Below are 24,638 nucleotides of genomic sequence, written 5' to 3'. Positions count from 1 at the left end.
CAAGCCATAATCAGGGACTTCAGCTAGGGTTGTTTGAAGAAATCCCTGCCCAATTACCATCAGCGTATGATCTGCAACACCAGAGGTCCCAACACACTAGACCACAGTTACACTAAGATAAGGAATGCCTACCGTTCCACACTCAGACCACATTTTGGTAAATCAGATCACTTGGCTGTCCTTCTCCTATCTGCGTATAGGCAGATGCTGAAGAGCAAAGCTCCAGAGATTAGGCCAACAAAGAGGTGGCCATGGAAGTCAGAGGAGTGGCTACGGGATTGCCTGGAGTTAGTTGGACTGGACCGTGCTCAAGGACTCATCTGAGAATCTGATGGTTGTTACAGACTTTATTAAAACAGCTGGAGATGAGTGTGACCCCACAAAATCATTCAGAGTCATCTCCAATCGGACGCCCTGGATAAACCATGTAATTCGCAATCTGCTGAGAGCCAATCAGAGCCATTCATGTCAGGTGACCAAGAAGGTTACAAAAAGTCCAGGTACGATCTCCGGAAAGCCATCTCACAGGTAAAGGGGCAATTCGGGACTAAGTTTGAATCAACGAAGGATGCTTGACTTTTGAGGCAGAGCTTAAATATTTATAAAGTTAAATCAGGCAACATAGGCAAGAGCAGGGCTTCACTTCCAGATGAGCTCAATACCATTAATGCTCGCTTTGACCGGCAAAACATGGAGGAACCATCATGAACTCCACAGCCCCCAATGATCCCATGATTTCAGTTCCAGAGGCTGATATTCAAGCTGCCTTCAGGAGGGTGAACCTACAAACAGTCTGGGTACCTGGCCAAGTACGAAAGACCTGTGCTGATCAACTCTTTAACCTGTCACTTCAGCAGTCTGAGGTACCCACTTGCTTCAAGCAGGCTTTAATTATACTGGTGCCTGAGATGAACGTGGCAACCTACCTCAATGATTATTGTCCAGTAGCCCTTACATCCACATTGATGAAGTGCTTTGAGAGGTTGGTGATGACACATATTGAATTGAATTGAATTGACTTTATTATTTACATCCTTCATATACACGAGGAGTAAAAATCTTGATGTTACATCTGTCTCAATGTGCAAAGTGCAATTTATAGTAATTTATAATACAAACGTTTGTAAATAGTATGTACAACAGGACAGTCAATATAACATAGAAATACAGTTGTATCAACATGAATTAATTAGTCTGATGGCCTAGTGGAAGAAGCTGTCCCGGAGCCTGTTGGTCCTGGCTTTTATGCTTCTGTACCATTTCCCAGATGGTAGCAGCTGGAACAGTTTGTGGTTGGGGTGACTCTGGTCCTCAATGATCCTTCAGGCTCTTTTTAAACACATATCAACTCGTGCCCGAGAAGCGACATAGATCAATTCCAGTTTGCCTACCAGAGTAACAGGTCAGCAACAGATGCCTTATTATTGGCTCTTCACTCAACCCCGGAACATCAGTTCAGCAAAGATGCATACATCAGGATACTCTTTATTGACTACAGCTTAACGTTCAACACTATCATCCCCTCAAAACTAATCAATAAGCTTCAAGACTGTGACCTCAATGCCTCCTTGTTCAATTGGATGCTCCGTTTCCTCACTTGAAATCCATAGTCTGTTTGGATTGGCAACAACATTTCCTCTATGATCTCCATCGGCACAGGTGCACCACAAGGCTGTGTGGTTTGCCCCCTGCTCTACTCGCTCTACTTTTATGACTGTGTAGCTAAGCACAGGTCCAATGTCATACTGAACTTTGCTGATGACACTACCGTCGAAAGCCAAACCAAAGGTGGTGATGAATCAGCATACAGGAGGGAGATTGAAAATCCGTCCGAGTGGTGCCACAACAACAACCTCTCACTCATTGTCAGCAAGACCAAGGAGCTGATTATTGACTGCAGGAGGAGGAAACCAGAGGTCCACGAGCCAGTCCTCACCAGGGGATCAGAGGTGGAGAGGGTCAGTAATTTTAAATTCTTCAGTGTTATTATTTTGGACAACCTGACCACGCAAGTGGAATTACGAAGAAAGCATGACAACGCCACTATTTTGCGAAAATTTGGCACGACATCTAAAACTTTGACAAACTTCCATAGATACGTGGTGGAGAATATATTGACTGGCTGGAAACACAATGCCTCTGAACAGAAAATCCTACCAAAAGTAGTGAATACAACCCAGTCCATCATGAGTAAAACTCTCCCCACCATTGAGCACATCTACACGGAGTGTTGTTGCAGGAAAGCAGCATCCATCATCACGGACCCACACCACCCAGGTCATGCTCTATTCTCGCTGCCTCCATCAGGTAGGTTGTACAGGAACCTCAGGACTCGCACCACCAGGTCCACAAACAGTTATTACCCCTGAACCATCGGGCTCTTGAACCCAAGGGTATAACTTCATTCAACTTCACTTGCCTCATCATTAAAATATTCCCACAAGCTATCGACTCACTTTCAAGGACATTTCATCTCATGTTCTCGATATTTATTGCTTACTCATTTATTATTATTATTTCGTTCTTTTTGTTTTTGCAAGTTTGTTGTCTTATGCATGCTGGTTGAATGCCCAAGTTGGCGCAGTCTGTCATTGATTCTGTTTTGGTTATTGTTCTATAGATTTATTGCGTATGACTGCTAGAAAATGAATCTCAGGTTGTATATGGTGACATATACCGGTATGTACTTTGATAACAAATTTACTTTGAACCTCGTCAAAATGCCCCTCCTCAGAGCCACACTAGACGTCACACCCACACATGCATCCATTTGAAGTCTGCACCCTGACAGGATTTTCGATTAACCAACTGTACATTTTCCCAGCATGGCCCTTCAGCAGGTCAGCACTTCTAGTGCGTGGTGCGATAGATCTGACGTGCAGCAGGGTGGCAGATCCCACAGGCAAGCTGGCACATCAAGCAAACCTGATCCAAGTATAGAGATAACATTTACAGTGGTTTCCCAGGAAAGTTTGATTTTGGCTTTCTTACTGTAGCTTACACCACTTATGTGATTCAAGTTATATGCCAATACATCATCTGCCTGTTTAACCAAGATCAGTTAACCCACTGTATGCCATGAATGATAATGCTCTATGCAAAATGCTTTCACGTTGTAAGCCCTTTACAATAGTACTGGCTGCTGTCCCATATTGCTTGGCAATATGAATGAATCTCCAGGATTACACTTCTTCCTTAACTTCTCAGCTTGTCTAAATTACTGTATCCATTACTGCTTTGTGAACATTTCTTCTTCCAGTTCTCCTTCATTATAGAATAGCTGCTTCCCTTGCCTTACAAAATGACAGTAGAGTCACAGACCAATACAGCATGGAAACAAGCTACTCTGCTCAACCTGTCCATGTTGACCATGGTGTCCACCCAAGTTCCTGAGCTTGGTCCATATCCCTCCAAGCCCTACCCCTTCATGTACCTTCGAAGTGCTTCTTAAGTGATACTACTGTACTTGCCTTCCCTTTACGCAACACGTTCTGTGTGAAAAGCTGTCCCTCAGGCCCCTTTATAAATCTTTCCCCTCTCATCCTACATTTATGTCCCCTGGTTTTGGATTCCTCTACCCTGGGTAAAAGACAATTATTGTCCACATTTTAACTACGTAATTTCAAATATTTCAGTAAGGCCACCCCTCATTCTTCATTCCAGGTAGCAAAGACCTGGCCTGGTCCACCTCTCTCTATAACTCAGGCTCTTTAGTCTTGGAAACATCCACCTGGATCTTTTCTGCACTCTTTCCAGTCTAGCCACATCTTTCCTATGACAAGGTGACCCAAAAAGTACACAATACCAACTGCAGCCTCATCAATGACATATACAACCGCAACATATTGTTGCAACTCTTACTGCATCCCCAATGCCCTGACTGATGGAGGCCTGTGTGCTAAATACCTTTCTCACCATCCTGTAGACCAGTGACTCTGCTTTCAATAAACAATGCATTTATCCTCATGTCCCTCTGTTCCATTATACTCCCTAGTTCCCTATCAGAGTATAAATCCTACACTTGTTTGTCTTTACAAAATACAGCACCTCACACTTTTATGTATTGAAATCTCTTTGCCACACCTAGGCACATTTCCTTAACAGATAAAGATTCCCCTGAAATCTATGATAATCTTTTCTCACATTCTGAAGATGTGATTCAAACTGAAATTTAATGCCAACTTAAAAAATATCTTTTTTTGAAGCTAAATAACAGAAGAGTTAATGTATTACTTACTTGGACTCCCGGTGAATTTTTATTACTGGTTTGTACAAGTCTGGAATCTTTCTCCCTATCATTGGTCTCAGGCTCTCCTTTAATTTGTTGTAATTCTTTTTCAGTTCTTGTTGATATTCTTTTTGGTCAGAAGTGATCAGATGTTTATTCTTCTCCAGAGCATCTCCACAGCTGGAAGGGAAAGACATTCAGTAAAAAACAATGGGACAACATAGGGATGAGGAGGATTTAAATTACTTTTGAAATCAGTCTGATTTTGAAGGATCTATGTATACATATATTGATTTTGTGTAATATCTCCCTTTACGTAGGTAAACTATTGTTTGATTGGTACATACTTTCTCCTCTGTATTGTTCCGGAAGATTTGGCTGCTTCCTTATTTCATTCTGCAATTGGAGTCGAGGAGGTGAAGACTACTCCCCGCTGTGTCTTCAGCTTTCCAGCAAGCTGCTACCTACCTACCTTCCCACAACTGCACTTACTGGTAGAGTTCCCGTAGCTCAAGAGAACAGGAACCATAATCATTCATTATATTGACAAATGATCATCATTTGAATTATTTATTTACTTGAGTCCAAATTTAACTGTTGAATATTTAGGGATGCAATTTCTGGATTCTGGGGCAAAGGACAAACCCCTGGAGGAACTCAATAGATTCAGCAGCATCTAGTGATGGTGGGGTAAGGAATTATCAATACTTCAGGTAAAAACCCTGGTCAGGACTAAGGAGGATGTCAGGGAGCTGGTCATGATCTGAAGTGTTGACTATTCCTTCCTACCGCTCGACGTGTTGTTCAACCCACTGATGTTCCTCCAGCAATTAGTTTGTTGGCTTCTAAATATTTATTCTGATTTTGAAATGAGTGGACTTGTTTAAAAGATAACTTTCAGAACAGGGCACTGAGAAAGGCAGGGAGTTGTGGACACTGCTCAGCATCCCACAGAAATCAGCCTCCCCTCCATGGATTTAGTCTGTACTTGCTGCTTCAGGAAAGCAACCAACAGAATCAAAAGATCCCACCCTGCCTAGACATTCTTTCTTCTCCCCTCTCTCATCAAACAGAACATGCAAAAATCTTAATGCACCTACCACCAGGCTCAAGGACGCCTTCTACCCCACTGTATATTGTTCCCTAGTACAACAAGGTGGACTCTTGACCTCACAACCTACCTTGTTATGAACTTGCTTCTTACTATCTACCTGAACTGCCCTTTCTTTGTAATTGATGCATTTTATTCTGAATTCTTTTATTGTTTTACCTTGTACTACATCAACACACTGTCTATTGATTTGATCTGTAAGAACAGTATGCAGAACAACCTTTTCACTGTACCTCAGTACACCTGACAGTAATAAACCAATTCCATTTCCAATTCTAATTCCAAGGATGCAAAGGGGTTTCATTCTAAATTAACACACTGCTAATATATTCCTAAGAAATTAAGGCAAGTTCAATTTCAACACTTTCAATTAGCATTTTTCACTAATTTAAAATTATTAATTTCAAAGTAGATTTTGCTCAAAGAGAAATGCATCGATCAAAGCATCAATGCAGAGGAAACAAAATCGGATTTTGTGAATAAGCCAAGTGGTCCCGAATATTTTTGAAGGAAGTCTCTGACTCAAAGCTTTGAACCAAAGACATGTTAATTGTGTGTCTTCATTTGATTCCTTGTCTTATCAAATGATCAGATTCAGATTAGTTTATCATCATATATACCAGGGTGCAACAAAACGCCTTGTTCGAATGAAGCTCACAGGATAGACAGTACACGAGGTACGGTAACGAGCTCAGAACAACAGTTGGTGCAGATAGTGGAACAGTCTGAAGTAGTGCAATAGCAGGAGAGGAAGAATTAAGAGTACAAAAACATGGCGGCAACACCAGGGAGAGGATGTAAAGGAGCTGACTAGTTCGGGAATCTGGCAGCAGTGGGGAAGAGGCTATTCTCGAGTTTGGTCATCCAGACTTTCAATCTCCATTAACTTCTCCTAGAGCAGGGGTACACATGGACCCCTCAGTTAATGGTAAGAGTCACTGGCATAAAAAAGGTTGGGAACCCCTGTACTAGAGGGTAGAAGAGAAGAAGGAGTATTTCCAGGGTGGCAGGTGTCCTTGATGATGCTGTTAGCCTTCCTGAAGCAACAAATTGTGAAGCTGGACTGAATGGAAGGAAGTGATAAGCCTGTGATGGTCTGGGTGCTATTTACCAATCCCTACAGGTTCAGTCAGTCAAGAATAGAGCAGTTGCCCTACCAAGCTGAGGTGCAACCTGTCAGAATACTTTGCAGAGTGCATCTGCAATAGTTCAAGTGAATCCTCGCGGGCAAGTCGAATTTCTCAGATACCTAAGAAAGTAGGCATGTTGCTGTGCTTTTTGGATCACGGCTTCAGTCTGAGGAGACCAGGAGAGGATGCCGATGATATGAATGCCTGGGAACTTGAAGCTGTCAACCATCTTGACAAGCAGCTAAGTTGATTAGGACAGGGTTGTCTTCACCCTACTGCTTCCATTAGTCAAAAATCAGCTCCTGCTGACGTTAAGGACTGCGTTGTTATTCTGACACCATGACACAAGGTTTGTGATCTCTGGCCTCGAACAGTGGAGTCGTTGGTGATTTTCCCTTCTTCTCTCTTCCCATTCTTGAACTCTTTGCAAGGATATGGATGGAACGATACCAATTGTTTTATGAACCTTATCCATTATTGGCAGACTGGTCTGTCAATTTCTTCATCAACGCTCCTAATTGCATACTTCTTTCTGCCCGAGTTAAGCATTTCCTGCAGGAATTACTTAACAACAATGGGGATCCAGTCTTCCTCAGTCCACTTGGGCTAATTGTTGTACTTCTATCATCACCCATCTGAATTGAATGAATTTCAGAGTCAGAATCAGGTTTAATATCACGGGTAAATGTCGTGAAATTTGTTAACTTTACGGCAGCAGTACAATGAAATACATGATAAATAAATATCGAGAAAAAAAACTGAGTTACATTAAGTATACATATGGCTATTAAATAGTTACGTCAAAATAAGTAGTGCAAAAAAAAACAGAAATAAAGGAAGTACTGAGGTAGTGTTCATGGGTTCAAAATCTATTTACCAATTGGATGGCAGAGGGAAAGAAGCTGTTCCTGAATTTCTGAGTGTGTGGCTTCAGGCTTCTGTACCTCCTTCCCAATGGTAACAGTGTGAAGAGGGCATGTCCTGGGTGGTGTATGTCCTTATTGACGTTTGCCACCTTCCGAAGACACTGCTCCATGAAGATGTCTTGGATACTATGGAGGATGGTACCCATGACAGAGCTAATTTTACAAGTTTCTGCAACTTACTTCAATCTTGTGCAATAGCAAACACCATGCCGTCCCCCCCCCCCCCCCACATCCCAGACAGTTAAGAGTGGTCTCCATGGTACATTTGTAGAAGTTTTTGAGTGTTTCAAGTGTCCAAACTCCAAATGAAATATAGCTGCTGTCTTGCCTTATTTACAGCTGCATCCAGGTTAGGTCCTCCAAGATATTGACACCCAGGAGCTTAAAATCACTCACTCTCTGCACGTCTGATCCCTCTATGAGGATTGGTTTGTGTTTCCTCATCTTACTCTTTCTGAAGTCCACAGTCAGCTCTTTAGTGTTGCTGATGTTGAGTGCAAGATTGTTGCTGTGACACCACTCAGCTGCCTGGTATACCTTGCCTTTTCATCATCAGCTGAAATTCTGCTAACAATGAACAGGGGGAAATCTGCAGATGCTCGAAAAATGAGCAACACACACAAAATGCTGGAGTGACTCAGCAGGCTAGGCCCGAAATGTCGACTGTACTTTTTTCCATAGGTGCTGCCTGGCCTGCTGAGTCTCTCCAGCATTTTGTGTGTGTTGTTCTGCTAACAGTGGTTGTATCATCAGCAAATTTACAGACGGCATGTGAGCAATGCCCAGCTATACAGTCACTGATGTAGAGAGAATAGAGTAGTGGGCTAAGTACACATCCCTGTGGTGCACCAGTGTTGATTGTCAGCGAGGTGGAGGTGTCATTTCCAATTTACACAGATTGTGGTGTTCTGTTTAGGAAGCTGAGGATCCAGTTGCAGAAGGAGATACAGAAGCTTAGGTTCTATAGCATTCTGATCAGGACTTTAGGAATGATGGTGTTAAGTGCTGAGCTATAGTAAATAAACAGCATCCTGACATAAACATTTGCGTTGTCCGGGTGATCCAAGGCCGTGTGGAGAGCCATCAAAATCACGTCTGCTGTAGACTTATTGTGGCGATAGGCAAATTGGAGTGTATAATTCATATTACATAATGATACCTTTCTCACCTATATTACTCCGTTACTAGTTGGAATAATCTGTGGTACTAGTTAAGGATTTGCACATTTTCTCTGCAGTTTCAGCAAATAATTAATCAAGCATTTTAATCAACTCACCGCATAATAAATTCTTTGAAGCATAACCTCAGTTTATTGTGATGTCGGAATAGGTTTGAATTCTCTGGAATTTCAGCCAGAAACACTTGAGCTACTTCTAAAGGACCCTGTTACAAACAGAACAAAGTGAAGTGAGATATGACCATTTGGAGCGAAGGCTGCTGCTTTGATTTGTTTGGAAGAATAAAAATCATTAAGTTATAGAAAAAAATCGTGAGAAATGGGTGTCAATGCAGGCAGGTGTTTTATGTTAATTACTAGACCATTGTAAGCTGAGTAACTTTAGTGTTAGTCTATGAAGAGGACATTGTACACATAAACTTTATCTTACTGTGTTGGCTTATTGACATTGAGGAAGAGGTTATTTGCCTAGCACCAAGCCTCAAGCTCTTTCACCTCCTCTCTGTAGGCAGTCTCATTGTTGTTAGCGATGAGCCTGTAAGTTGTAGAGTAAGGAAATCTCCATTTTGCTGCCATCCATATGCCTGTCCAAGAGGTTCTTAAATGCCCCCAATGTATCTGTCCCTTCCACCACCCTTGCAAGTCATTCCATGCACTCCCCACCTTGTGTAAACAACTTACCTCTGACATTTCCCCTATACTTTCCTACTATCATCTTAAAATTATGCTGTTTTGTAATTAACCACATCCGTCCTGAGAAAAAATCTCTAGCTATCCAATCTATGCCTCTTATCATTTTGTACACCTCTATCAAGTCCACTTGCATCATCCTTTGCTCCAAAGAGATGAACCCTAGCTTACTCAAATTATCTTCATAAGCCGTGCTCTCTAATCCATGCAGCATCCTAGTAAACCTGCTCTGCACTGTCTGTAAAGCTTCCACATTCTTCCTATAATAAAGCAATTGCAACTGAACACAGTATTCCAAGTGTAAACTAGCCAAGGTTTTATAGAGCTGTAACATTACCTCACGACTTTTGAACTCAATCCCCTCATCAATGAAGGCCAACACACCTTCTTCACAACACTATGAACTTACACAGCTACCTTACAGGATCTATGCAAGTGGACCCCAAGATCCCTCTGTTCCTCCACACTACTGAGCATCCTGCCATTAACCCTGCATTCTGCCTTCAAATTCCACCTTCCAAGGTGAATCACTTCACATTTTTCTGGGATGATCTCTATCTGTCACTCCTCAGCCCAGATCTGCATCTGTTCAATGTCCCATTGTAACCCTCGACAACCTTTTACACTATCCACAACACCACCAACCTTCATGTGATTTGCAAACCTGCTGATCCACCGTTCCACTTCCTCATTTATAATAATCACCAAGAGCAGAACAGATCCCTGTGGAACACCACAGGTCATGGACCTCCATCTAATATCATCCTGTACCTTCTATAGGCAAGCCAATTCGGAATCCAAACAGACAAATTTCCCTGGATTCCCTGCCCCCTGACTTTCTGAATGAACCTACCATGCGGAACCTTATCAAATGCCTTACTAAAATTCATATACACCACATCCACTGCTCTACCTTCATCAATGTGCTTTGTCATATTTCAAAAAATTCAATCTGGCTCATGAGGCATGATCTGCCCCTCACAAAGCCTTGCTGTTTATCCTTAATCAGAGTATACTTTTCCATATGCCCATAAATCATGTCTCTAAGAATTTTCTCCAATAAATTGCCTACCATTAAAGTAAGACTTACTGGTCTATAATTCCCAGGGTTATCTCTACCCTCTTTCTTGAACAAAGGAATAACATTTTCCACCCTCCAATCATCACCAAAGGCATGGCAATCTCTTCCCTTGCTTCCTATAGTTAATGCGGTGTATCTATCCTCATGTTTTTCAAAAATTCCAGCACATCCTCTTTCTTAACATAGAAACGTTCTAGCATATCAACTTGTTTATGCTGCCCTCACAAGCATCAAGGTCTCTCTGACTGGTGAATACTGAAGCAAAATATTCATTTAGGACCTCCCCTCCCTCCTCCAAATCTAGACACTTGTTTTCCTCTTCTATCCCTGTTCGGTTCTATCCTCACTCTAGTCATCCTCCTGTTTATCACATTATTGTACCTTGAGGTTTTCCTTAATCCTACTTGCCAAAGCCTTCTCACACACCGTTCTAGCTCTTCTAAATCAATTCTTCAGCTCCCCCTGGCTAGCTTGTTTCTCTATAGAGCCCTGTCTGATCATTGATTCCTAATCTTTAAAAAAGCTTCTTTCTTTCTCTTGCACAGATGATGCACATCTTTGTCAACCATGGTTCCTTCACCCTATCGTGTATGTTTTATATTGAACATATTGTTAACTTGTTTTCAAAATATTATTATTAAGCTATCCAACTATAAATTGATGAAGTGGTTATTGAAATTCACTTTCACTGTGCTCTGAGCACTGTTCCTGGAAGTTCATTTTGCTGCATCTATTTTTAATGACATTTACTTTTATTGATATGTCATTGACATCTTAATTAGAAATGCTTAAGAATAGTTCCCATGCATTCACTGTAATCCAGTAGTAGACACTTCATATGGTGAATGCAAGAATATCCACTTATCAAAATTAGCATAATCCTGGTCTTTAAGTACAAAGGCAACCAGGCTAAAATATACAAATTAACAGAAATATGACTCAGAATTGTTGATGCGATACCTGGTTTACTGTAGTTCCCACGGAGCCTTGCAGTACCATCTGAAGCATCTTGGCATCCGGAGGCTCCTGGTGAGTTGCAATTGCCAATTCAAGCGTTTTCTTCTGCATGTCTTCAATAGCTACTTCAATAGGCGTCAGGATAAACTGTTAAAACAAAACAGCAAAATTACTCCTTTCCCACCTGCTACAATCGTAGACAAGTTTGAACTCTATTCCCACTAGGAATACCCTCGGTTTGTATTTATGAAACTGGATGTATCACATATCAGCAATTAAAATCCTAAAGATACTGAAACTTGCTATTCATTGTTCCTGTTGTTTGTGCACCATGAAAAGCTTTCAGCTTTGCCCAGTGAAACTATACCTCAGTAATGACACACCCCATCTTAAATGTAAAGCAGCCCTTGGGACCAAGCCTTCTAGGTTCTGAAGGCATTTCAATGAGAAACTAAAAGGAAGAGTATGACCTTATGCCTCCCGACCCCCGCACTAAAACAGAAATAATAAGTAGGGAGCTGAGACAGAAGGGAATCTGGCAGAACGATTTGTAATTGAACTCTATTCCACTGTTGAAATCTCCCTCGGCTGCTTCTCAGCTTTTATCTTCTACTTCTCTGATGCAGCCAGTCCTTCCAGACACTGGCCACTTCGACCCAGCCAGTAAAAGATACTGCGTTGCTCGTACATAATTTACAGCCAGTGTTTGCACTTCAGGGACAGCGCTTGCTCTTCTGATGGTTGACTTTCCATCCATGCTGCAGTATTTCCCAAAGTACGATTGTGAAATCTACGTTTTATTTATGTTCAACTGTCAAAAATATCACAACATACTTCTGTAAATGAAAAGAAAAATACTTTGGGATAGAAAGCCTCAACCATTCTCCTGGTCTTGCTTTCAATCTTTCATTTTTCCCCCTTTCATTAAACCATGTCTGATGAGCAAGCAGCCCCATACTTGAATGGTACACGCTTTCACATTCATACAATTTTGTGCCGTATATATGATAGAGAACTGATCCATGAATCAGAAAGATTGCTTAGGAAAGGGGTAGTTGCATACTTTCCAGTCATTATAATATTGCACTATATCATAAACACAAGAGATTTTGCAGAGGCTGGAACTCAGCAGGCCAGGCAGCATCTACACAGAGGAACTTGGGTCTGAGATCCTTCATCAGGTCTGGAAAGGAATGGGGAAGAAGCCAGAGTAAGGATGTAAGGGGAGGGGAAGGAATAGAAGCTGGCAGGTGATAGGTGATGCCAGGTGAGAGGGTATATGGGTGGGTGGGGGAGGGAGGATGAGGTGGAAGCTGGGAGTTGATAGGCCGAAAAGGTAAAGGGCTGAAGGAGAAGGAATCTGATAGGAATGGGCCATGGGAGAAATGGAAGGAGGAATGACACCAGAGGGAGGTGATGAACAAGTGAGAAAAAAAGGGGTAAAGGGATGGGAGGGGAGGGGGAATTATCAGAAATTAGAAAAATCAATGTTCATGCTGTCAGGTCGGAGGCTACCCAAACAGACTCACAGGTGAAGTGTCGCCTCACCTGGAAGGATTATTTGGGGCCCTGAATGGTGGTGAGGGGAGAAGTGTAGGGCTGGTGTAGCACTTGTCCCACTTACAGAGTTAAGTGTCTGGAGGGAGATCACTGTGGAAAGTGGAAAATGGGAGGGAGGGAAAGATGCATTTAGTGGTAAGATACCGTTGAAGATGGTGGAAACTGCAGATAATGAATGCTGGATGTGGAGGCTCGTGGGGTGGTAGGTAAGAACAAAAGGAATTTTATCCTTGTTCTGGTGACGAGAAGATGGGGTAAGGGTGGATTTTGGGAAATGGAGTAAGTACAGGTGTGGGTAGCATAGATGACAGAGGAAAGGAAAACATGTTAGAACATAGAACAATACAGCACAGTACAGGCCATTCGGCCCACAATGTTGTGCTGACCCTTAAACGCTGCCTCCCATATAACACTCCACCTTAAATTCCTCCATATACCTGTCTAGTAGTCTCTTAAACTTCACTAGCGTATCTGCCTTCACCACTGACTCAGGCAGTGCATTCCACGCACCAACCACTCTCTGAGTAAAAAACCTTCCTCTAATATCCCCCTTGAACTCCCCCCCTCCCCTTACCTTAAAGCCATGTCCTCTTGTACTGAGTAGTGGTGCCCTGGGGAAGAGGTGCTAGCTGTCCACTCTATCTCTTCCTCTTAATATCTTGTACACCTCTATCATGTCTCCTCTCATCCTCCTTCTCTCCAAAGAGTAAAGCCCTAGTTCCCTTAATCTCTGATCATAATGCATTCTCTCTAAACCAGACAGCATCCTTGTAAATCTCCTCTGTACCCTTTCCAATGCTTCCACATCCTTCCTATAGTGAGGTGACCAGAACTGGACACAGTGCTCCAAGTGTGGCCTAACCAGAGTTTTATAGAGCTGCACCATTACCCCGCGACTCTTAAACTCTATCCCTCAACTTATGAAAGGTAACACTCCATAAGCTTTCTTAACTACCCTATCTACCTGTGAGGTGACTTTCAGGGATCTGTGGACATTTACCCCCAGATCCCTCTGCTCCTCCACATTACCAAGTATCCGGCCATTTACTTTGTACTCTGCCTTGGAGTTTGTCCTTCCAAAGTGTACCACCTCACACTTCTCTAGGTTCAACTCCATCTGCCACTTCTCAGCCCACTTCTGCAACCTATCAATGTCTCTCTGCAATCTTCAACAATCCTCTACACTATCCACAACACCACTAACCTTTGTGTCATCTGCAAATTTGCCAACCCACCCTTCTACCCCCACATCCAGGTCATTAATAAAAATCACGAAAAGTAGAGGCCCCAGAACCGATCCTTGTGGGGCACCACTAGTCACAACCCTCTAATCTGAATGTACTCCCTCCACCATGACCCTCAGCTTTCTACAGGCAAGCCAATTCTGAATCCACCTGGCCAAACTTCCCTGGATCCCATGCCTTCTGACTTTCTGAATAAGCCTACCGTGTGGTACCTTGTCAAATGCTTTACTAAAATCCATGTAGATCATATCCACTGCACTACCCTCATCTATATGCCTGGTCACCTCCTCAAAGAACTCTATCAGGCTTGTTAGACATGATCTTCCCTTCACAAAGCCATGCTGACTGTCCCTGATCAGACCATGATTCTCTAAATGCCCATAGATCCCATCTCTGAGAATCTTTTCCAACAGCTTTCCCACCACAGACGTAAGGCTCACTGGTCTATAATTACCCGGACTATCCCTACTACCTTTATTGAATAAGGGGACAATATTCGCCTCCTTCCAATCCTCCGGTATCATTCCCATGGACCACGAGGACATAAAGATCCTAGCCAGAGGCTCAGCAATCTCTTCCCTCGCCTCATGGAGCAGCCTAGGGAATATTCCGTCCAACCCCGGGGACTTATCCACCCTAATGTATTTTAACAATTCTAACATCTCTTCTGCCTTAATATCAACATGCTCCATAACATCAACCTCACTCATATTGTCCCCACCGTTATCAAGTTCCCTCTCATTGGTGAATACTGAAGAGAAGTATTCATTGAGGACCTCGCTCACTTCCACAGCCTCCAGGCACATCTTCCCACCTTTATCTCTCGTCGGTCCTATGTTCTTTAAAGAAGGAGACCATCCCAGATGTTTTTGGAATGGAAAGCCTCATCCTGAGAACAGTTGTGACAGAGACATAGAAACTGAGAAAAGGGAATAGCATTTTTAGAAGTGACAGGGTGGGAAGAGGTTCTGAGAGTGAGTGGGTATATATAAGAGATATCAGAGATGGAGACAGAGAGTTCAAGAAAGGGGAGAGAGGTGTCAAAGTTAAACCAAATAAATTTGTGGGCAGTTTGGAAGTTGGAGGCAAATTTGATGAAATTGGCAAGCTCAACATGGGTTTGCAAGCTAAGCATCTTTCATTTCATTTCATTCTTACATCCTTTATTTTATTTTACCTCTTCTTTCTGAATGACATTAATTCTGGTTTTGATGTAAGGGAATGCATGTTGAGTTGTCAGGATGGTCTTTCTCTTGTACTGCTCACTGAGGTCTCCTCGTGGGCGTCCATCCTTCGTAAATGGAGTGGTGTACATGAAGCGCCGAAGGTTGAAGTTCTTTTCAAAATAGGTCATTCTGTCTTTCATTTCATAATCATCAAAGAATGGTTCAACAAAGGTTATTTGTATATAGGCCTGGAAACACAAAAGTAAAAATATAAGGGAATTTTAAAATTTGTTGTTAGATTTCCTTTAGTGAAAGTCCTTTCCTTCTCCCTCTCCTTGCTGAGGCCCTAAAACCTGTGACATTGAGCATGGAATCTTGGCAAGTGCCAAAGATGCTTTCAACAATTGCAAGGATATATCCAAGAACATCCAAATGGACTTTACCCATAACATTTTCATTCTGCTTTGGAGAAAAATGTAACCTGTTCTTTGGAGACTATTTATTAAGCTTCTGCTAAGTTTGTTTCTCATTTGCAATACATCATACAGTCAGCCCTCCTTAACCGCGAGTTCTGCATGTGCAAATTCAACCAACCGTGAATCGCGAAAACCTGGAAGTGCTCTTCCAGCACTTGTTGTTCGAGCATGTACAGACATTTTTTCTTGTCATTATTCCCTAAACAATGCAGTATAACAAGTATTTTACATAGCATTTGCATTGTATTAAGTATTATAAGTAATCTAGAGATGATTTAAAGTATACGGGAGGATGTGCATAGGTTATCGTGGATCGGGATCGAAAAAAAATTGTAAGTTCTCTTACTAAGTAAGTCGGAACAGGTACATCCGGTATTATTTAGCATCAGTTAGTCAAACGTTTGTCTTAGTATATAGTATATATTTTACCTTTCTATGCATATAAAAGAACGTATGTTTCAGCACCGGGCTCGGGAACGAGAGTTCCCGAGTTCAATCCACTGACAGATCGCTCCCTAGCGCGCTGTCCATCCGTGCTGGGTTGATGTGGAGGATCAAAAAACCAAAACCCAATAGTAAACCACTGCTTTGCTTAGTAATAATTGTAGCTTTCATTGGGGCAGGGCCTTTCTCACTTTATCCTTTAAAATTGTTCCGATCGTTGACCGACTATACCCTAACACTTCTCCAATGACCAATGGCGTTTCACCCCTTTCTGATCGCTTTATTATTTCCACTTTATTTTCAATTATGATCGTGATTATTTTTGTGAACAGAAACACTGTGGATTCAGAGCTCCGCTGCTGGGTCCTAATGTCCATCGCACTAAGACAGGTTAAATAAGGTCTGGGGTTCCGCTGGGTCCTAAGGTCCACCGCATTGAGACAGGTTGAATAAAGGACTTGAGCATCCGCGTTTTTTGGTATCCGCGAGGGGTCCTGGAACCAATCCCTCGCGGATAAGGAGGGCCAACTGTACTAACGTTTTTCATTGGTCATTCAATCAAAGCACTAGCTGGCCCATCTGTATTTTCCCCAAAATAATGGTTTATTTGACCATATAGAGAGCAGTTCTGAAACAATCCGACTAGTGGATCTAAAGTTAAACAGCAGGCACAGCAGATATAATGGATTAGTGTGTTTTATGTCTAATAATTTCAAATTTCCCATTACTGATTTTAATATTTCATTCCAAATTTGTTTAAACTCTTGAATTTGAAATCTCCAACTATTATTTTGGCTTCCAGATACGAGTTCAGAAATTTAACCACTATATTACCATGCCTATAAATGTTACTTTCATGCAGGATGCAGCATTCAGAAAGGAATATAGTGCAAAGTAACATTTTTGAAGAGTTCAAAATAGAAATAAAAGCGTACATGAGGATTTGATCCTCAACGTCATATTCAACTGACCTTGCTAGGATCCAACTTTGCCTTTTCGACAGGACTGGAGTCTTTGATTACTTCCACCTTACTCTCACCAAAACATTGGCTGTAAAATGCCTGTTTGAACAATAACATAGGTTCCCTAGTTTCAACTGAGCTTGTTAAATAGATATACTTTTCAAAATAGACACAGTTTGGTTAGTTGCTAAACAGATTTTAATCACTGATTAAATTTTTGAAGTATATCAAAACCTTAGGTTAATATGTACAGCAATTACTTTTCAAAGTCATCAGTAGAAACTGCACTTTGACTGGGATACTTCACCAGGACAACACTTTGGGAAGCCAAGGGAGGAAACGTGGTGAAAGGTAAATTTTCAGAAGAAACATGATGTGACAGTAATTATGACAGAGACAGGTTGGCTCATAAGTATTTACTTTCATTTTTAATATTTTATGATTTCACTTTTAAAACAGTACAATGAGGATGGACAGAATGCAAAGGAAGATAGAAAGTAGGAGAACACAGTTCAAAGTCATGCAATAAGATCAGTCCAACACCGTAAGATGCACCAACAAAACACTTTCCATGCAAAATATTACGGTCTATCACCCATGCAGCATTGGCATTCCTCTAGAAAAAATGTCACCAAACTTACTCAGCCAACATAATTTTATCCTTTGTATCAGTGGATGGGGTAAAATTGGAGAAGAATAGCATCTAGTTACTTCCCAGAAAAGAAAATGACAGGGGTCAGAGTGATATGGCAGATCAATTTTTAAACAAATCAATTTTTAAATGTCCCTCAAAGGTAGATTCTCCTATGCTGACAAACACCAAATGTTTCCGTGCAGTCTTCCAGGTACACTAGAAGTGAGAGAAAACTGGGGTGAGGGTTGCTGAGTGAGAGCATACTATATCTTGAATATCTGTGGCTATACCTCCTCCCTGTCCCTCCAACCACAACTGCTGGCACTGTCAAATACTGCATCGTAGGTAGACCTACACCAATGCTAGGTATAGTCCCTTAAGCCTTCAGAGACTGCAATAATGTATGCACACTGAAATAATATTCTTTAAATGCTGTGAAAGCCAACAACAATGAGTGCTTGGCGTAGAGAAGTAAAAGCTTTTAGAGAGGGAAAGCTTGATTTCACAAGAGAAAAAAAACAGGTCAACTCAATTTGATAAGTTGTTCCCTGGTTTGCTCTTCACTTGACTAAATCACAAGTGTAGGTCATATGTCATGTATTATTGGCCCTATTTCTGCCAGTAAGCCAGATCTGAGCTTAGCATACAGTGATGATATAACATTTTTTGTGAATATTTGCAAAAAGATGATAAGCATCATAAGGTGAATAAACCTGGTCCAATTTCCAGATATGTGGGAGTACAACCACAGCAGGTGCAAATGTATTGAAATATGTGGAGAAGTGACTTCATGTATAATTTAAACACAAGAGGTATGCATAGCTTCAATTTTAAGAACACTTAACATAAGAACACAAGAAATAGGTGCAGGAGTAGGCCATCTGGCCCATCGAGCCTGCTCCATCATTCAATAAGATCATGGCTGATCTGACCATGGACTCATCTCCACCTACCTGCCTTTTCCCCATAACCCTCAATTCCCCTACTGTGCAACAATCTATCCAGCCTTGTCTTAAATATATTTACTAAGGTAGCCCACTGCTTCATTGGGCAGAGAATTCCACAGATTCACCACTCTTTGGGCAAAGCAGTTCCTCCTCATCCTCATCCTAAATCTACTCCTCCAAATCTTGAGGCTATGTCCCCTAGTTCTAGTGTCACCTACCAGTGGAAACAACTTTCCTGCCTCTATCTTATCTATCCTTTTCATAATTTTATTTGTTTCTATAAGATCTCCTCTCATCCTTCTGAATTCCAGTGAGTACAGTCCCAGACATCTCAATCTCTCCTCATAGTCTAATCCCCTCATCTCTGGAATCAACCTGGTTTACAAAGGGATAAGTGAATGGGCAAACGTTTGGCAGATGGTGTATAACATGGGGGAGTGTGAGGTTATTCATTCTGGTTCCAATACAGTAGCATATATGTAATTGCTTCACTATTGTAAAAAGGAACGGTAGGAAGTCTTACTTTGACCACCAAGTCAATAAACAAAACTTTCAAAATTCTGACCTGACAAACCATCTTGTTGTCCATAAAGCAATATAAGGCATAGAAAGCTGGTAAATGGGATTAGTAAAAATGAGTACTTGATAGTAGGTGTGGACATGGTTGGCTGCCTGTTTCTGTGCTGTATGACTCTGTTATTCCATGAATTTGTGGCTAAGTTACTCCTCAAAGGAGCTGGGCTTCGGGGGGAAATGAACCAAGATGACCTTGAACTAGTGTGGAATCCAAATCCACAGAACTAGCTGGGCCTGGCACTCAGTCTGAGCTGACAGGATAATGATACCAGGACACTACAACCACATATATGTCTATTGATAAGCGACTGAGTATTTAACACGGTAAGAGAAACAAGTATAATGCACCTGGATAAACGTACACATAAAGAGATATTGGTCAAAGTGCCAAGAAAATGTAGGAGCAACAATCTGTTGACATTGATACAACCACAGCTGGAGTAGTAACACAGTTTTTGTCTGTGTTAAAGCAGAGACACACTTGCACTGAAGATATCCATGTGAGGAAAGGCTGAGGTCATTCGCATGGGAGTTGAGAAGAATGAGAGATGTTGTTTGTTAAAATGTATTAGACTCTGGTGGTACTTAACAGGGTAGCCTGTTATTTTTCATTTCTATTTTTATTTTTACCATTTCATTTTTATCATGAATATTCAATCCTTATACACCTCCATCCCCCATCAAGAAGGCCTCAAAGCCCTCCACTGCTTTTTGGATAACAGACCCCACCAGTTCCCAAGCACCACCACACTCCTCCTGTTGGCGGAGCTTGTTCTAACTCTCAATAACTTCTCCTTTGGTTCTTCCCACTTTCTCCAGATCAAGGGCGTAGCCATGGGCACTCGTATGGGCCCCAGCTATGCCTGCCTCTTTGTGGGTTATGTGGAACAGTCTATGCTCCAAATCTATACTGGCACCACTCCCCAACTTTTCCTCCGCTACATTGACGACTACATTGGTGCTGCTTCCTGCACCCATGCTGAGCTCGTCAATTTCATCAACTTTGCTTCTAACTTTCACCCAGCCCTTAAATTCACTTGGTCCATCTCGGACATTTCTCTCCCCTTTGTTGATCTCTTGGTCTCCATCTCTGGAGACAGACTATCCACTGACATCTTCTACAAACCCACTGACTCCCATAACTATCTTGACTATACCTCTTCCCACCCTGCCCAATGCAAAAATGCCATTCCCTATTCCCAGTTCCTTTCCCTCTGCCGCACCTGCTCCCAGGATGAGGCTTTCTGTTCTATAACTTCTCAAATGTCCTCTTCCTTTCAGGATCGTAGATTCCCTTCTGGCGTCATCCAAGATGCCCTCACCCGCATCTCTTCCACCTCCCGCACTTCAGCCCTTAACCCATCCTCCTGTCACCACAACAGGGACAGGGTTCCCCTTGTCCTCACCTACCACCCCACCAGCCTCTGGATCCAACACATTATCCTCCGCAACTTCCGCCACCTTCAACAGGACCCCACCACCAAGCACATCTTTCCCTCCCTACCCCTCTCAGCTTTTCGCAGGGATCATTCCCTCCATGATTACCTGGTCCACACGTCCCTCCCCACAGAACTCCCACCCGGCACTTATCCCTGTAAGCACAAATGCTACACCTGTCCCCACACCTCCCCCCTTACCACCATTTCGGGCTCCAGACAGTCCTTCCAGGTGAGGCAACACTTCACCTGCGAGTCTGCTGGAGTTGTCTATTGCATCTGGTGCTCCCGGTGCGGCCTCCTCTACATCGGCGAGACCCGACGCAGATTGGGGGACCGCTTCCTCAAGCACCTACACTCCATCCGTCACAATAGACAGGACCTCCCGGTTGCCACCCACTTCAACTCTGCCTCTCATTCCCATCTAGATATGTCCATACATGGCCTCCTCTACTGCCAAGATGAGGCCAAACTCAGGTTGGAGGAGCAACACCTCATCTACCGTCTGGGTAGCCTCCAGCCTGGTGGTATGAACATTGAATTCTCCAATTTCCGGTAATTCCCTCCTCCTCTCCCTCCCCCTATCCCAGGTCCATCTCTGCCTCTCTCCCTTTTCAACTTTCTGCTTCTTTGTCTCTACAGTTCTTTCATGCTTATCCCCTCCCCCCTTGATCTTTCCTCTGATTGGTTTTCCACCTGGCGCCTCTAGGCCCTACCCCCTCCCCTCTCTCTATTACTGGGCTTCGGCCCTCTCTTCCCCCCCATTCCTGATGAAGGGTCTCGGCCCGAAACGTTGGCTACTCTTTTCTCATGGATGCTGCCTGACCTGCTGAGTTCTGACCTGTGTTCGTATTCTAACAGGGTAGCTGCTAAGGTGGGGGTGGAATCTAGAATTAGGAGGCATAATTTAAGTAGCAAAACTTTTTTAGATGGAATTCAGGAGAAATTTCTCCTCTCAAGGCTGTGATTCTCTAGAAATCTCTCTCCTAGACTGATGTGGAAACCGATATCTTTAAAGCCATGCAAGGCTAAGACTCAGAGGTTTTTGGATTATAAAGAGTCAAGTGTTATGATGAATATACACACTGGCGTTGAGATCAAGATCAGGCCAAGGTCTTGATGAATGGCAGAGCTGGCTCAAGGGTCGTATGACTGCTCCTACTCCCGATGCTGTTTCTCAGTTTCTTAATATTCCGCAAATAGTGACATGACTATGATAGAAAACCCTTAACATGAAGATAAAGAAACACCTTGATACTGTGCAGGACTCCCCTGACCTTTGCTGAAGCACGTTGAGAATCCCAGTTCAATGTTTCATCCAAAACACAGCACCTTTGACTGGTACTCCCTCAGCAATGTGCAGGAGTGTCAGCCCACTGTATATGCTCACTGTTGCTATAATTGCTGGATGTTTCGTTACAAATGAAAACACCCCTGAGGTGCATGGTGTTTTCTAGATGCCAACTTTAATGCTAGTTAAAGCAGCTGGCAGCTGATTAAAGCAATGACAGGTTTATTTACCTCTAGTCGATGGGAAATTTCTGGCAGCTTTGTGATGGCAGGTTCCTTGTAAATAAATTCCTGTTCATCCAAATCCCCAAACTTAGCTCCATAAAATGCAACACGGAAGTATGTACCAAACATTCGTTTGGAAGCCTTGCAAAATAAAAATATGTTCAATGTAGATAACCACAAATGAGCTGTTAAATCATTGCAGCAACAGACATGAAATGTTAAGTACACCAAACTTTACAGTCCTATTTATAACAATGGGTATACTATAATGATGGTCATACGAATGTAAAGGCTACTTTGCAACATAATAGTTAACTAAGAATATTTTGATTATACAATATATTAGATAGTGTTACCCTGGTAAAAAAGGAGGGAAGATTTGTATTAATCAAATTCATGAAAAAGACAATGTGCCCATTCTGATATATAGTGTTCATGTTAAGAGGATTTTGTGTTAGATGGAAGTACTTAAATTAAGGAACTGTTTTTCCGTCTATGGCCAGCAATGTGATTGTGCGTGTCTGTGTCTGTACATGCATGAGGGGGGAAGTTTGAGGAGTCTGTGCCATTAGCATCTCTGATTTTCTATATATAATACTACTCAACTCATTGAATAAACATTGAAGAAAATACTACAATGTAAAAATTCATGATGCCAGCAGTATGGTCATTTACCTTTGCTGTAATGCTTTCAAATGCTTTCTTCAGCTTCTCATGTATATAAGCCAGTTTGTTCACATCTCTATGGGCTTCTTGGATTGGTATGACAACTTTGTAAACTTCGTTCACTGTTTCATACATTTGAGCCTAAAGAAAGCAGTATATATTATCAGAATAATGATGTTACATAATAAGTTTCAATTGGTACATTTAATGTCCGAGAAATGTATACAATATACATCCTGAAATTCTTTTTCTTCATAGACATCCATGAAAACAGAGTGTCCCAAAGAAAGAATGACAGTTAAGTGTTAGAACCCCAAAGCCCCCCCAACTCCCCCTCCCACGCATAAGCAGCAGAAAAGCAACGATCCCCCCTCCTCCATCAGCAAAAAGCATTGGCACTCCCCACCGAGCACTCAAGCGTGCAGCAAAGCATCACTAAAGACACAGACTTGCAGTACCCCAAAGACTACTCGTTCACCCGGTAATTCCACATACCACAGGCTCTCTCTCTCCCTAATAAGGGAAGAAGAGGTGTCCCCGTTTCACAGATAATAAGTACTAACAGAAGAAAATCTATGGATGCTAGAAATCCCAAGCAACACATACAAAATGCCGGAGGAACTCAGCAGGCCAGGCAACATCTATGGAAAAGAGTAAACAGTCAACATTTCTGGTTGAGGTCCTTCATCAGTCTCGATGAAGGGTCTTGGTCCGAATGTCGACTGTTTACTCTTTTCCATAGATGCTGCCTGGCCTGCCGAGTTCCTACAGCATTTTGTGTGTGTTGCTGACATTATAAGTATTTGTTTTAACTAATTACTAATTTATTATCCTTAAGTTTTATAAATTAGTAATTTCTTTCTACTCTCATTAACCAATGATTCATTTGAACAATTCATTTCAATTGCATCTTTCTTAAAGTTAGGTCTTCTGTGAGAGAACCACGAGTCTCACTCTGTCAATCCAACTCAGTTAGGGAACACAGATTTTGATAAAAGATGAATTGAGAAAAAATATAGTTGAAATTAAATTGTGAAGTTAACCATCCTTATGTTGAAAAATGCCAGAAAGAATAGTGGTTTGATCTTAATTATTCTCTGTCCCACAGATACTGCTTCTGGAAATATCACTTCCCACTTGCTCGACAGGCAGTGTTAAATTTAAAATGGAAGGAAACTTTCACATTTGTAGCTATGTTTTATTATTTGAATAAACTACCTGTTACCCGGGAATGCACTAGTCAAGTGTTACTGTCAACTTCTGTTAAAACCCGATGGGTTTGAAATGAGTTTGAGTCAGCCGTGAGGATTCTAACATTTTAGCATCACACCTGATCCAAACATACGCATTCTTTGGAGGTTCAGATTCCCTGTGTTGTAGGAGTCGTGTCAATGCACTTTTGAAAATAATCTTTGAACCTCCAACACAAAAGCAACAATTTTAAACTGCCAGTGGCCACATAGTTTGAAAACATTGGCAAAATGAAATTTAGAGGATTTTTCGATTCATATGTGGATTGTGACATTGGTTGCAAGATCATCTCTTTCTACATCTATATGATATTATGGTGATGAGCTGAATTCGTGACACACTAGTGTGGAGGATCACAAGTACCTCCTTGTACTGAAGTCACATTTGAACAGTGGTGATGGGTCGGGAGTCCAGCATTTTGTCTAGGGATGAAGAGCTCTAATCTTTGCCAAGTACAACCT

At 42.0% G+C, this 24,638-nt stretch overlaps 1 protein-coding gene across 6 annotated transcripts in view; it reads right to left on the bottom strand.

The window, feature by feature from the left end:
• Positions 1-24,638, bottom strand: part of dock8 (dedicator of cytokinesis 8) — a 261,176-nt gene that overhangs the window by 7,069 nt on the left and 229,469 nt on the right. For all 6 annotated transcript variants that reach the window (XM_073072099.1, XM_073072104.1, XM_073072113.1 and 3 more), the window contains 7 exons: positions 22,936-23,067; positions 22,267-22,401; positions 17,162-17,251; positions 15,282-15,518; positions 11,304-11,447; positions 8,672-8,778; positions 4,238-4,408 (listed from right to left, as the gene is read on the bottom strand). In XM_073072099.1, coding sequence (XP_072928200.1) covers positions 4,238-4,408; positions 8,672-8,778; positions 11,304-11,447; positions 15,282-15,518; positions 17,162-17,251; positions 22,267-22,401; positions 22,936-23,067 — 1,016 coding nt within the window. The remainder of the gene's footprint in view (positions 1-4,237; positions 4,409-8,671; positions 8,779-11,303; positions 11,448-15,281; positions 15,519-17,161; positions 17,252-22,266; positions 22,402-22,935; positions 23,068-24,638) is intronic.

Source organism: Hemitrygon akajei, chromosome 2 (assembly GCF_048418815.1).
Source record: "Hemitrygon akajei chromosome 2, sHemAka1.3, whole genome shotgun sequence".
Taxonomy (NCBI): Eukaryota; Metazoa; Chordata; class Chondrichthyes; order Myliobatiformes; family Dasyatidae; genus Hemitrygon; species Hemitrygon akajei.
Note: the sequence above shows the minus strand (reverse complement) of the source record. Positions and strands in the feature narration are given on the sequence as shown.